Source organism: Mobula hypostoma, chromosome 13 (assembly GCF_963921235.1).
Source record: "Mobula hypostoma chromosome 13, sMobHyp1.1, whole genome shotgun sequence".
Classification (NCBI taxonomy): domain Eukaryota; kingdom Metazoa; phylum Chordata; class Chondrichthyes; order Myliobatiformes; family Myliobatidae; genus Mobula; species Mobula hypostoma.
Window position 1 is genome coordinate 49648604 of NC_086109.1, and position 15951 is coordinate 49664554.

Here is a 15951-nt window from a genome sequence, read left to right on the forward strand (position 1 = left end):
GATGCCTAAAAAATCTAGTTGCCAGGCCATGACCAACAGTACAAGAGTCCTTTGACATTTAAATACTTGACCCGAAATACCCATTATAGAGAATCGGGGGGACTTCCGGTAGCGCTCATGGAGTGAAGTCGCGTTCTTGACTCGCTCCATTACCTCTGAGTTTTTTTTCTCTATGGTCAGCTATACTTTAATTAACTATTAAGGCATCAACTCTTACAATACTTTGAATTAAACTGAATTCTCCGACAACTGGATGATACTTAGATCTGCTATGTCTAAGAACGGGAAAAACGGCAAGGATGGTAAACCTCCGGTTAAACCGAAAGTTACGGATCTCCCCCCGACTGAATCACCGGTGACTTTGAAGGCTATATCGGAGTTAATTCAGAGGGAAATTTCAACCTCTGTTAGGGAGATGATTCGTACGGAAATTGCAGACTCTGTTAAAGACCTGATTCATACGGAAATCTCAACTAATCTCCAGAAAATTGCCGATTCAATTGATAAGATGCAAACATTTATTGCGGAACATCAGTCGGCTATATCTGATCTTCAAAAATTCGCGCAACAAAGTGAGCTTAAGATGGGGAAAATCGAAGAAACAATTAATGTAATGAAGAAGAAACTTGACTTTCTGACTTTTAAAAACTCTGACTTGGAATCTAGAATGCGACGGCAGAATTTACGAATGATTGGGGTGCGGGAAGCTGTAGAATCTAACAACCCCATGAAGTATTTTTCTCAACTTTTAAAAGATGCATTCCCTACTGTATTTCCTGACCAACCACCGCTACTGGATCGTGTTCACAGAATCCCATCATACTCGTCTAGGTCAGATAGACCTAGGCATGTTATCTTACGTTTTCATTACTTTCAAGACAAGGAGAGACTGTTTCGATTTGCTCGATCTAAAGGTTTCATCGATTTTTCGGATCTTAGGTTCCGATTCGTGGAAGATTTCAGTAAACCAATCTGGGACCAACGGGTTCGCTACAGATCTGTGATGTCGGAATTCTATAAGATGGATTTAAGACCAGCGTTGCTGTACCCTGCACGTCTAAGGATTCGTATGTCAGATGGAGTCCTTCGTTTTTTTGACTCTCCATCGGATGCCCAGAGTTATCTGGATCAACTTTCATCTTCAACATCTTAATTGCTATTTTTTTTAATTATCTCCGTTGATCGGAGGCTGTGAATTGGTTGGTTTTAACTTTTTCGTGCCCTATTTGGGCAGAAAAGTTTATTTTTGATTTCTTAATATGGTTGCTAAAATTTCTTTTTAACTGCGTCATTTCTTTCTTTTCCCTGGGGATTCTGGGTGGTTACTTCCTTTTTCTCATCTTACGTATTTCCTGTGTGGCCTTAAATTTTGTAGTTTTTTTTTAAATTTTATTCTGTTTTGCTTTTTATAACCACTTTATGTTAATAATCTTATTTTTTTTTGTTGCTGTGTTTATTCATGGGTTTGGGGTTTATTGTGGTATTTTTTATATATATATTTTCTGGCTTTTATTCTGTTGTGTGTGTATTTTAATTGAGCTACCTTTTTTTTTTACTTTTTTACTGTTTTACAATTAGCTGATCTTTTTCATATTTATACCTTTTTTTTAGGGAGCGTATACCGGAAGTCATGGGGGTAGTTTTAGCGCTTGCTTCTTTCGGGCGGGTCTGCTTTAGATTTTGCCTTGGGGTCTTGGGGCTGGGGGTGGTGGGAGGGGCTTCACGTTTTAGTTTGTTTCTCTTTGGGCTATATACATTATTGAAGTACTGGTTGCGTCCTTTTTCCCGGTATCTTTCGTATGTTCTGTCTCCTCTCCGGGTTTGTGGGTCGCGCCTATCGTCAATCCTCCTCGTTGTGGGTTGACTTTAGGATTTATGGAGTCTATTATTAATTTTGTCTCCTGGAATACTAACGGTCTTAATCATCCTATTAAAAGGAAAAAAGTTTTTAAAGTGTTCCGGAGACTTAAAGCACAAATTTTATTTTTACAAGAGACCCATGTACGGAGGGGGGACAGACTACGTTTTTTCAAATTCTGGAAGGGTCAACAATTTCATTCGAACTCCAATGCTAAGATTCGAGGCGTCTCTATTTTTATTGATTCCTCAGTTACTTTTATACAACAGGATATTATTTCTGATCCGAATGGTAGATTTTTATTGGTTAGTGGTTTACTATTTAATAAAAAAAGTAGTTTTGGTTAATGTTTATGCTCCTAATATGGACTGTCCGGAATTTTATAAATCATTGTTTAATCAGTTTCCGAATTTGAACGAGTTTTCATTGATCTGGGGCGGAGATCTTAATACCTGTTTGTCTCCAGCTTTGGACCGTTCGGCTCCTTTACGGACTTTACCTAATAAATCTGCAAATTTGATTAATTTTTTCCTTTCTGATTCTGGGTCGACGGACATTTGGCGTTTTCTGCATCCTCAGGAAAAAGATTTTTCCTTCTTTTCACATGTTCATCATTCCTATTCAAGAATTGATTATTTTTTTATTGATTCCCGTCTTATTCCTTCAGTGATTAAATGTGATTATGATTCTATAACCATTTCGGATCATGCTCCACTTAAGCTTTCTATTAAAATTATGGCCAATATACCAAATAATAGACAATGGCGTTTTAATTCGCTGTTGCTTCAGGACTCGGACTTTGTTAATTTTATGAATGAACAGATTGAGCTTTTTTTTTTACAATTAACCACACAGAAGATATTTCGGTTAACACTCTTTGGGACACTTTTAAAGCCTATATTCGGGGTCAGATTATTTCGTATTCTGCTGCTTTGAGGAAGAAACAGAAGCAGGAGGAGATGGCAATTGTGGACAAGATTAAAGAAATTGATAAGAAATATGTTATGGCTCCTTCTGAGGAGCTATACAAACAAAGAACTGAACTTCAAATGGAACACAGTTTACTACTCTCGTCCTCGATTGTAAACCAATTAAAGAAAACAAGAAGTGATTTTTATGTTCACAGTGATAAAATTGGCAAGCTGCTGGCTAATCAATTGAAATCTAATTATGTTAAATCTCAAATCAATCAGATTTATAACCAAAATGATCGATTGATACTGGATCATGTGGGGATTAATCAAACCTTTTGTGATTTTTATTCTTCTTTATATCAATCAGTGTCTCCTCGAGATTCTAAATATATGAATGATTTTTTAGATAAGTTACACTTCCCTCAGATTTCACAGGATATGTCTTCTCTATTAGATACTTCCATTACAATGGATGAGATTAAGAATGTTATTTTTTCTATGAATCTGGGGAAAGCTCCTGGCCCGGATGGGTTTACCGTTGAATTTTATAAATGTTTTGCTTCTTTATTGATTCCTTGGCTCTGTAGGGTTTTTGAGGCTTCTCTGAAACTTGGTAAACTTCCTGAATCTTTTAATAGAGTATCAATTTCTCTAATACTAAAGAAGGATAAAGACCCTGCTCAATGTGCATCTTATAGACCAATATCTTTATTAAATGTTGATTCTAAAGTTTTTTCTAAGTTATTAGCAAATAGACTAGAAAAAGTACTTCCTTCTATTATTTCGGAAGACCAAACGGGTTTTATTAAAGGTCGTTACTCTTTTTATAATATTCGTACATTGTTAAATATCGTTTATACTCCCTCACAAAATGTTCCTGAGTGTGTTATTTCTTTAGATGCCGAGAAAGCTTTTGATAGAGTAGAATGGCCTTATTTATTTAAGGTGCTTGAAATGTTTAATTTTAGCTTGAAATTTATATCCTGGATTAAACTGTTATATCATTCCCCTGTAGCCTCGGTTCGTACTAACTCTTTAAACTCACCTTTTTTTCCTCTCTTTCGTGGTACTCGACAAGGCTGTCCTCTTAGTCCCCTATTATTTGATATTGCATTAGAACCTCTTGCAATTGCTATTCGAGAATCTTCAAATATTACTGGGATAACTCGGGGATTAAAGTCCCATAAATTATCACTCTATGCTGATGATTTACTTTTATATATTTCTAATCCTGAGAAATCCATTCCTGCTGTTTTAGAGTTATTAGCACAATTTGGTTTTTTCTCAGGTTATAAATTAAATCTTAGTAAGAGTGAACTTTTTCCGATTGATAAACATCTTCCCTTATATTATAAATTTCCATTTAAATTGATTAATAATTATTTTTCATATCTTGGGATTAAAATTACTTGTAAATACAAAGATTTATTTAAGACTAACTTCTTACCATTAATAGACCATATTACTCAACTTTCATCTAAATGGTTTCCCTTATACTTAACTTTGATTGGTCGTATTAATGCAGTTAAGATGTTTTTTTTGCCAAAATTTTTATATGTGTTTCAGGCATTACCAATTTTCGTTCCAAAATCTTTCTTTGATAAAGTTGACTCTAAAATTTCTTCATTTATTTGGCAGAATAAGAATCCGAGACTGGGTAAAATACATTTACAGAAAGCTAAGAGAGATGGAGGTTTAGCATCACCTAACTTTAGATTCTATTATTGGGCTATTAATATTTGACATATGAAATTTTGGTTACTTGACCAGGACATACTATCTATTCCTAAATGGGTAGCATTGGAATTACAATCTGTTCAGGGTTATACACTTGGCTCTATTTTAGGCTCCTCTCTCCCTTTTGATTCGAAACGCCTTAAGCAGGTCTCTAACCCGATAGTTAAATATGCTTTGCGCATTTGGTTTCAATTCAGAAAATTTTTTGATCTTAATCAATTCGGGTTAGCGATTCCTATTTTAGGTAACATATTTTTTCCTCCCTCTTTTACGGATCGTGCTTTTCAAACTTGGAAGACTAAGGGTATTTTACGGTTTTTGGATTTATTTTTAGATGGTTCCCTTATGTCTTTTGAACAATTATCTAATAAATATAACTTATCAAGAATACATTTTTTTAGATATTTACAAGTTAGAAATTTCCTAAGTACTATACTTTCTTCCTTTCCAATGCTTCCTCCTACATATATTTTAGATTCGATAATTAACCTCAATCCATGTCAGAAAGGTGCATCGGCTATGATTTATAATATTATTATGAAACTTAGGAAAGCTCCATTTGATAAGATTAGGGTAGATTGGGAACAGGAATTGGGGCTTACCATTTCTGTGGATGATTGGGGGCAGATTTTACAATTAGTTAATACTTCCTCTATTTGTGCTAAACATTCCCTAATTCAATTTAAAGTGGTTCATAGAGCACATACGTCCAAAGATAAGTTAGCGCGTTTTTACTCGCATATTAATCCTTTCTGTGATAGATGTTCAGGGCAGATAGCCTCTTTAACTCATATGTTTTGGTCTTGCCCTACTTTGGAAACTTTTTGGAGAGATATTTTTAATATTATTTCTAAGGTATTAAATATAGATATCTCTCCTCACCCTATTACTGCTATCTTTGGACTACCTAAAATTTCTAGTAATCTTTCCCCTTCAGCCCGTAGAATGATTGCATTTCTTACTTTAATGGCGAAAAGATGTATTTTACAACATTGGAAAGAGCTTAATGCTCCAACTACCTTTTTTTGGTTTTCTCAGACGATTTTATGTTTGAATTTGGAGAAAATTAGAAGTAACCTTTATGATTCTTCATTTAAATTTGAACAGATTTGGGGACCTTTTATTCGATATTTTCATTTAATGTAATATTTACCCTTCTTGTTTTTTTTTTCACTGTTTTTAATGGAGGTCGGGATTGAGGACGTGATTTTAAGTTTAACTCTGTTTGGTTTCAAGTTAGCCCATTGCTTTGCCTTGCTTTTAGTTAGTTGCACGGTGGGTTTTTTTGGGGGGTTTTTTTTTCCTTTTTTTCCATTGATATATATAAAATTTAGTATACTATTATGTTATCTTGGTTTCTTATGTTTAAATTACATTGTTTGTAGTATTTTTTTTGGTATTGATACCTTTTGGAATTTTATTATACTTTAACATTGTATTAATGTTTATATGGCTTACCTTTTTTGTATACTTACTCAATAAAAAGATTTAGAAAGAAAGAAAGAAAGAGAATCATTAAACCAGAAATTCAGGTAGACCAGCCACATAAATACTGACAAGAATGGGTCAAAGGCCAGGTATATTCTGCTCCAAGTAACTCATCCTGATAACCAGTCTCCCACAAGCTTTCTACTAATTGTCTGAATGTGCAGCTCCAACAACACTCATCAAGCTTAACAGCATTCAAGTTAAAGCATTCCACTTAGCTAGCTGCTTATCCACAAAGTCAAATGTGCATTTCCCCCCTGACTGGCTGGAGGGCTCAATCTGAATTCCCATCTGCTTCAAAAGGACAGCAATTATACATACCCAGGAAGACCAGAGTGCGCTGTCTCACCTAGCACGACATATATATCGTAATAAGTACTTCAAGACATTGGTTATGCGTAGAATTAATTCTAGCCAGAGCAAGGACTTGGAACCTCTGCAACTTGCCTTCAACAACAGTTCTATAGCTCACTGGCTCTTCACTCTAGTTTGAAGCACCTAGGCAACACAAGTCAGGCTGCTGTTTATTGATTACAACTTGGAATTCAACACCATCATTCCCCCAGTGCTAATCAACAAGCTTCAGAACTTGGACCTCTAAACCTCCCTCTATAACTGGATTCTAGACTTCCCTTGTCAGGAGACCACAATCATTGTAGATTGGAACTAACACCTCCTCACTATCAATAAAGGTCCATCTCAAAAATGTGTACTTAGCCATTAGCTCTACTACCTCTATACATGATTGTGTGGCTAAGCACATTTCACATGCTATTTATAAATTATCAATGACACCTCCACTGTAGGTAAAATCTCACATCATAACAAGAGCGCAACAGGAGTGAGATGATTCAAAATTCCTCAATTCATCTGAAGTCTATCCAGAGGAATTGTGTGTCTGTCATTGCCAAAGCCTACAGAAAATAGTGGATACAGCCCAGTACATCACAGGTAAAACCCTCCCCACATTAAACGCATCTACCTGGAGTAATGTTGCAGGAAAGCAGCATCATCAAGGAACCCCCAACGTACAGGTCATACTCTCTTCTCGGTGCTGATATCAGCAAGGTGGCACAGGAGCCTCAGGAGCCACACCAGCAGGTTTAAGAACAGTTACCACCCATCACCCATCAGGCTCTTGAACCAAAGGGGATAACTTCACTCACATTCTCGATATTTATTGCTTATTTATTATTTTGTTCTTTTTTCTTTTTGTATAAGCACAGTTTGTCTTTTACAAATTGGTGATCTGTCCATCTTGCATGCAGTTTTCATTGATTTTATTGTATTTCTTTGTATTTATGTGAAAGCCCACAAGAAAATGAATCTCAGGGTAGTAGGTGGTGACATAAGTACTTTTACAATAAACTTACTTTGAACTTTGTGGTTTTCTAACGCTTTTGTCTGTCTATAGCGAACCAGCTGACAAGTATAACTAGTGAACAACTCCATTAGTCTAAGCATACAAGTAAAAAGTTGGTAAAAGGCCTCTACCTTTTCTCACTTAGTATAGTGTTCTAATTTATGGATAAGGAATAGAATCTCACGCGCTACAGTTACCTGTCCATTACCTGTCTGCACAACAGCCAAGGGGAGATTTCCATACTTTGTACCATGGGCAGAAGTGTCTTAGGTTAGGGCTTTACACCAAACAATGGATAGCACCAAGCTCATTACACTGCATCTTTCTGCTGAAATATCACTGGATAAGACAAGCACAACTTTCCAGTTGTTGGGCTCTTGTCTTTTTCCTTCTCCCAGGGTTACATCTGTGAAAAATCCCTCATAGAATTGAAGAAACAATCAGGGAGAAGGTTATGTAGCAGACACGCCTGGACTACCAGACTCAAAAAGTTACTTTCCCCAAGCAGTAAGGCCGATTAACACCTCCAGATGACATTATTTCAAGTCAATAACTTTATGTACAGCATTGCTTCTTTATGGGCATACAATGTATATAATCAATCTAATGTATTTATATTTATTGTTTTTATTGTGGGCACGTGGCCAAGTGGTTAAGGCATTGGACTAGCGACCTGAGGGTCGTGAGTTCGAGCCGCAGCCGAGGCAACGTGTTGTGTCCTTGAGCAAGGCACTTAATCACACATTGCTCTGCGACAACACTGGTGCCAAGCTGTATGGGTCCTAATGCCCTTCCCTTGGACAACATTGGTGTCGTGGAAAGGGGAGACTTGCAGCATGGGCAACTGCTGGTCTTCCACACAACCTTGCCCAGGTCTGCGCCCTGGAGAGTGAAGACTTTCCAGGTGCAGATGCATGGTCTCGCAAGACTAACAGATGCCTTTTTTAATTATTGTATTCTTTACCTTTTGTGGGGGTTTTTGTGCTGCACTGGATCCAAAGTGACAATTATTTCACTCTTCATACACTTATCAAGATTGTTCCTGTACAGTATACATGTCCTAATCAGAGAAACTTGTCTTCTACCTTCAGGAAAGGATATCCTCTACACATGATTATCAAGAGGTACTAAGGGCCTCTCCTCTTTCCAATTCTGTCCACAACTGCACATTTTTGTAATAATGAGCCACATGAGAATACAAAGGGAAATAGTTCTTATTAATCAGATTTTCCAAATGGAATCAATTACTAAAGATAAAAGTTGTAAGCTGCAATTCCACTGCCAGATCAATATACATTAGTGACAAACCTTGAGATGGGATGTTCTTCTGCCATGAAGGTCTGGAACCTCCTATCTTCTCTTCTTTTTGTGAAAGATTCCTATTACAAACTGCAGTAAAATACTTAACCTCTTTGCCAGAATTCACCTGAATAGATGAAAAATAAGATCTGTGAATACACTAAACTGATTTCAATTGGGTTTTGGTGTTGGAGATTAAGAAATAATGGCAAATCTCCCCATAATTAGAGGGAAGATAGATTTAATAGAGATTCAGGGGTGAGAAACAATCGCTGATGGTTGAAATGTGTAACATATGGAAAATGAGGACAATTCTATCAAATTACTAATTTTCATCTTCATTCTTAGTCAAGATAATAATTCGTAAATCAAAGCCATTTTATTGACTGTTCGATGATAAACCAGTTAATAAGCAATTACATTTGAATTGGGAATCTCAGACATGCAGAAACATTTCCCACACCCAAGGATTTCCAAATCGTACAAGTGAAATATCCATAACAGCTGCTGTTCCATAATATATTTTTCCAAGAAATTTCTGCCTTTTAGCCGGGATTTATCAATAACATGATAAGGGTATTTAAGAATAAGAACTAGCATGGTCAGTGCTGCTCATGACCAAATAAATAATAAAAAGTCTTTACCCTTCAGTCAGAAGGGAGACTGCTGCTTCATGAATGTGGCTCGTACCCACGTAATGGCTGCCAATGTGCTTCAGGATTTGTTTTGTATCCAGGTATTACTTGAGCATTGAATACAAGTGCATTTTGACAGTGTGACAGATAAAAAAAACTCATACATCAACATGAACATCTTCAACAACTCGCATGATGTCCTTTCCAGAAGGCTGAAGATACACTGTGTTGGCAATGTAGACTTATTTAGTAAATAACCCCTCTGAGAGATGAGAAGAAAGTGATGGTTTACGTGTTCATGCGGTTGTAAGATTCCCATTTTATATGGTTAGAGATCAGTCTGAATGGTTTAATACGGCATCAGCTGCTCTTATGATGGGCCCAAACAAAGCACTTCATTTATTGCTATATGTTCAATGACAACATCTTTCAAATTTCTTTCTTCATTGTCACCTTGCACCAACAAAAAAAATTCTTCGAGCTCTTTTGGTTCGAATTAAATGACAGAAGAATGTGGGAAAGTGATCTCCCTGATGAGACTACCTTTTCCAGTGTGGTCCTGGCCATTTCCCAGCCAGCTGAAAAAGCATAGTTCCCTCTGCACTCTAATAGCTGCTGTGACAGTGATATTACAGCCTCGAGGCCCCACCCCAACCCTGGCTCTAGCTATTAAATGGTTGCAGAAAGTTGTAAACCAGATCCATTATGGGCACAAGTCTCCCCAGCATAAGACCACAAGATATAGGACTGTTTCCTCACACAGTCCAAAGATGTACCATTTGGTAGGTTAATTGGCCATTGCAAATTTTCCCGTGATTAGGCTAGATTTATATTGGGGGCTGCTGCTGGGCAGTACAGCTCAAAGGGCAGGAAGGACTAATCTGTGCATAATCTCAGTAATAAATAAATGGATGTCCCTCTATACTGAGGTTATGCCCTTTGCCCCAGACTCACCCACTATAGGAAACATACTCTCCACATCCATTCTTAGGCTTTCAATATTTAATAGGCTTCAAAGAGATTCCGAAACACCCCCCCCCCGCAATTCTTCTAAACTCCAGCGAGTACAGTCCCAAAGCCACCAAATGTTCCTTATCCTTTCATTCCCAGAATCATTCTCGTGAACTTCCTCTGATCCTCTCCAATCCAGTATATCTTTTCTTACACGAGGGATCCAAAACTGCTCACAATACTCCAAGAACAATACCTTATAAAGCCTCAGCATTACACCCTTACTTTATTTAGTACTCTAGTCATTTAAATTTACACAATGAAATAATATTTTAGCATTTATATTTTCCCTAGCAGCTGATTTACCCCATGATTTCACATTAGCCTAGGTTAGAAAGTACCTCATTAACACATCATGAATGAAGGATTACATCACCTTGTTGGTTTATGATGCCCTATTTGCCTGGTTCTTAATTTCTGAAAACTGCTGTTATATTTTCTAGCTTAATCTGGAGAACTTTAGAAAGTTAACACAAATTATCTCTGCAACATACTCCATTAGAACTCTGGGATACTGGCTTTGGTTTTAATTCCCTTACTGCCCAGTACGTTCTCTTTTGGTGATCATGTTCCTCATTGCTTTTAAGCACTTGTCCAAATGTTCATGTGGAAGTCTCATTCTGAAAATGCTGGCAAGCTACTTACCCAGCTAGGGCTGCAAAGCTAAACCTAATACTATCTCTAATCCATTTTATATATTTAGAGATACAGTGCAGAACAGGCCCTTCTAGCCCAATGAGGCACACTGCCCAGCAACCCACCAATTTAACACTAGCCTAATCATATCACAATTTACAATGACCAATTAATTTACTAACCAGTACATCTTTGGACTGTAGAAGGAAACACGTGCAAACAGGAAGAACGCAAAAACTTTATTTAAACCGAGGATGCCGGAATTCTGCTCCCAACTCTGACGCCCTGAACTGTAATTAGCGCTGCACTAACTGCTTCACTTTCATAAGCATGCTTACAAAAGGAATCACCGAGTTAAAAAAACTGGAACAAAAATAATCTTTTTCTTTTTAAAAATGTTTGTACATGGAATGTGGTAACAATTCTAAGTAATTTTGAGGAGTCATCTCCTGGAGCAGCAGTGATTTTAGCAGCAGAGGTGTTACCAGAGTACTGTTAGATAGGGAGACCAAGAGTCCTGACCCAGCGACAAAGATGCTGTAAGTCCTGTAAGTTATTGAACTGCATTTTATGGATGGCAAGCAATGGCAGTGATTTAGGATATAAACATTTAGGCAGGTGATTTGGCAGGCATTCAAATTGTTTGCTTTGAACTGGACGGTGTTGAGTTTCTTAGGAGAGCCTCACTCATAAAAGTGTGAAGAGTATTCTATCATACAGCAGGCTTGCCTTAATGACGGTGAACAAGCTTTTGGGAAGATGGGTCATTCACCTCAGAAAATCTAACCTCCAACCTGCTTTTATGTGGTTGAGTCATTTAATCTTCTGGGCAGAATGATGTCCATGACTTTGATGATGTGGGATTCAGAAAGGTAGTGGTTACTAAAGGGGATGCTTGATAGCCTTGAAGATGGTGTTGCTCAGCAACCTGTGCAACTCTTTGGAACATTTTGCTGCAGTGAGCACAGACCAGTTGTGTTGATTCTACAAGCATCTCAGTTGACTTCAATGAAAGTGCAGCCACAATTCAATTTACAATCCTTATTCTGAATGTCCGAAATTGTCAGCCTTTAACCTCATGATAATATGGAGACTTTGAGAGGAAAGGTATGGATAGAAAATCACTACACCTTCCTACTGGGAACTGCAAAGTGGCACTAGGGCAAGGTGGTTCACAGCTCTAGAGATCCAGATTCAACTACATGTGAGGCTTGCCCTTTACCCGTGATTGTGTATGCCCTCTGGGTGTGTAACTTTTTGCCAAAGTCCCATAGAAAGATGGTAGGTTGATTGGTTACTTCCTTTTTGTATAGTTAAGTGGCCAAAGAATTAAGAAAATATGAGGGAAGAAGTTGGAGGATTATAGCAAAATAAAGATTAGGGAAATAGGAGCCAGCATGGCCTTAATAAGCTCCACTGTAGTGTAAGAAAAATTCTTTATTTTGCCATTTAATCAACCCTACTTTAGAAAGTTGCTTAAAACTTATTGTTCCCCTGAAGCTGAAAATATGAAATACTGGGCACAAAATCCTTTTCTATCTGAGGGCTGATTAGATAATGGACTCCACTCTACAACTGAGAATTCCAGTTAATTGGGCCATTGGTTAATCAGGACAGCCGCTTATTTAAAGAACAAAAACTAAGAAAATGGCCAGGATTCACTTGGACACGAATCGACTTAATTGGGACAGGAAACTGCTAAATAGTGTCAGTTGTATGAACTTGTGTGGCTGTTAAGACACCACAGTGCTTAGAGCGAACAGTTTTTAAAATAGCATCAGTTATATGTGTTTGTGTTCAAAAAGGAGGGAGTTTTGTCACTGATACTTAGCAAGAAATAAGCAGCAAGACAATTTGGAACTGTTTTGCTCGCTGCAGTTTCAAACATCCAAGCTTCGAGATTCCAGAAATTGAATGAGTGAAAATGAAACATTTCACGACTTCAACAAGTTGAAAACTATGAAGAATTTGAAGGAATCAACAATTACCTTGAATGCTACAATGAAAATGAAGACTTGGAAAATGCAATCATACAAAGCAGTCCATTACCTGCACTTGGTGTCTGCACTGATTTTGTTCATTTACAGTTAATCAAAAGAACACAGTAGAATACATAAGATTAATTCCTCCATAGATAATTAGAAACTAGTTTTATAGTACTGTAGTACTTGTTAGTGTTCTAATTTGCTTTATTTCCATTTAAATACACAATTTGTTACTCAATTAAATGACAATTGTTTAATATATCTTTTTACCCATTTCCATGAAACTTCACTAATTTGGGCAGCTGCTTCACTGGGCCAAAATGCACTGGTCCTACGTGTCCCAATTAATCAGAATCTGCTGTATTAAACCTTTTGGTAACATCATTTCATGGATTATATATGGTCTTTCATCCTGAATTCTGATTGAAGAATAAATTACAGCAAGGACTGAAGTGTGCAGCCATTACCATTATTAAACTTAAATTCTGCTGTAGGATGATGTAACTGAGAAGGCAGAAAGAACTCAATATAGATGTCATGCTTTGGGGACTAACAAGTGAGAGTCATTTCCTTTCCTGAGAAAGAGATGCTTGAAATAAAGAAATTAGTTTTAGTCATGACTTACCTGCAAGTTGCATTCAGATATCCGCTTTTCTAATTCATTAGCAGCCATTTGTTTTGTAATACCTGGCCAACGCTGGGTTGCTACTTGTGAGGTGATTGGGGCCAAATGCAGTTCATTTGTGCTGAGAAGCTGCTTTGCCCGTTGTTGCCAATTCATAGCTCGCTCAAAAACATAATTTAGTGCTTCACCCTCTGACAGTCTGACTGGAATCTCTCGCAGCTTTGAGAGGAGTGGGAGGATTTTCTCCAAGGATGGCTTTTCTGAGCGTAGACACAGTGGGCAGAGCCAAGGTTCTTCCCCATGGCAGCTACCAGCTGCTGAGACACAGCTGTTATGAAACCAGTCCATGCAAAGCTCACACTGCAGCATGGAACCAGATGGACCTTTCTGACAAATGCACATTTTCATTTCTAAACAATCTGTATCGGAAAGATACTTCATGGAGTTTGATATTTGGAGGGAACGAAAGAATTCCAGTTCTTTCAGTCTGGCTTCATTGAAACATCTTACCTATAAATTAGAAAAACAAATTATCTTTACACACAGTAATAAACTGTTGCCTCATACATTAACCATGTTAACAGCGCGAGTGTTGTTGTGGGCCAAAGGGCCTATTCCTGTGCTGCACTGTTCTGTTCTATAACATTCTTGGAATAATCAATTTATTTAGCCCAACCCGAGGCATAATCAATTTATTTAGCCCACCCCAATTCTAAATTGAATTTAAAGCAGCAAATGCAATCTACGTCAATGATGTGGAAGGACAGATTTACTGATTAAGTAAATTTTGAGTATATCGTCTTCAACCTGTCACTGTTATAGCCATAACACGAGGAATTCTGCAGATGCTGGAAATTCAAGCAAAACACATCAAATTTGCTGGCGAACGCAGCAGGCCAGGCAGCATCTCTAGGAAGAGGTACAGTCGATGTTTCAGGCCGAGACCCTTCGTCAGGACTAACTGAAGGAAGAGCTAGTAAGAGATTTGAAAGTGGGAGCAGGAGAGGGAGAGCCAAAATGATAGGAGAAGACAGGAGGGGGAGGGATGGATCCAAGAGCCGGACAGTTGATTGGCAAAAGGGATATGAGAGGATCATGGGACAGGAGGCCCAGGGAGAAAGAAAAGGGAGAGGGGAGGGAAAACCCAGAGGATGGGCAAGGGGTATAGTCAGAGGGACAGAGGGAGAAAAAGGAGAGAGAGAGAAAGAATGTGTATATAAATAAATAACGGATGGGGTACGAGGGGGAGGTGGGGCAGTAGCAGAAGTTAGAGAAGTGAATGTTCATGCCATCAGGTTGGAGGCTACCCAGACAGAATATAAGGTGTTGTTCCTCCAACCTGAGTGTGGCTTCGTCTTTACAGTAGAGGAGGCCGTGGATAGACATGTCAGAATGGGAATGGGATGTGGAATTAAAATGTGTGGCCACTGGGACCCCTCTGACCTTCAACTGTCTGAGGCAGAATGCTCTGTCCTCAGTAAGGGCCTCACCTTTGTCCCCCTTCACCCACACCTCAGCGAGTTCCACGTTCGCCATGATGCAGAACTCTTCTTTCGTCGTCTCTGTCTCCGAGCCTACTTCTTCGGCAGGGACTCTTCCACCCCCACCGATGACCCCTTCTCCCGTCTTCAATCCTCCTCCTCTTCATGGACACCCCGCTCTGGTCTTCTGCCTGCTCTGGATCTCTTTATTGCTAACTGCCGACGGGACATCAACTGTCTCGACTTCACCGCGCCTTGTTCCCATTCCAACCTTACTCCTTACAAACGCTCTGCTCTCCACTCCCTCCGCACTAATCCTAACCTTACTATTAAACCCGCTGATGAGGGGGGTGCTGTTGTAGTCTGGCGTACTGACCTCTACCTTGCCAAGGCACAGCAACAACTCTCAGATACCTCCTCTTATTTACCCCTTGATCGTGACCCCACTAAGGAGCACCAGGCCATTGTCTCCCACACCATCACTGACTTTATCCGTTCAGGGGTTCTCCCATCCACTGCTACCAACCTTATAGTTCCCACATCTCGCACTTCCCATTTCTACCTCCTACCCAAGATCCACAAACCCGCCTGTCCTGGCAGACCTATTGTCTCAGCTTACTCCTGCCCCACCGAACTCATTTCTGCATACCTCAACACCGTTTTATCCCCCCTTGTTCAATCCCTTCCTACCTATGTTCGTAACACTTCTCACGCTCTTAAATTTTTCGATGATTTTAAGTTCCCTGGCCCCCACCGCTTTATTTTCACCATGGATGTCCAGTCTCTATATACTTCCATCCCCCATCAGGAAGGTCTCAAAGCTCTCCGCTACTTTTTGGATTCCAGACCTAATCAGTTCCCCTCTACCACTACTCTGCTCCGTCTAGCAGAATTAGTCCTTACTCTTAATAATTGCTCC

The 15951-nt window shown here is 38.6% G+C and overlaps 1 protein-coding gene across 1 annotated transcript in view; it reads right to left on the reverse strand.

The window, feature by feature from the left end:
- The window catches only part of kdm5ba (lysine demethylase 5Ba), a 156384-nt gene that overhangs the window by 21351 nt on the left and 119082 nt on the right, over positions 1 to 15951 (reverse strand). Inside the window, exons 23-24 of the mRNA XM_063065669.1 lie at positions 13552 to 14061; positions 8669 to 8786 (exon numbers count right to left, since the gene is read on the reverse strand). Of these exons, the coding sequence (XP_062921739.1) occupies positions 8669 to 8786; positions 13552 to 14061 (628 nt within the window). The remainder of the gene's footprint in view (positions 1 to 8668; positions 8787 to 13551; positions 14062 to 15951) is intronic.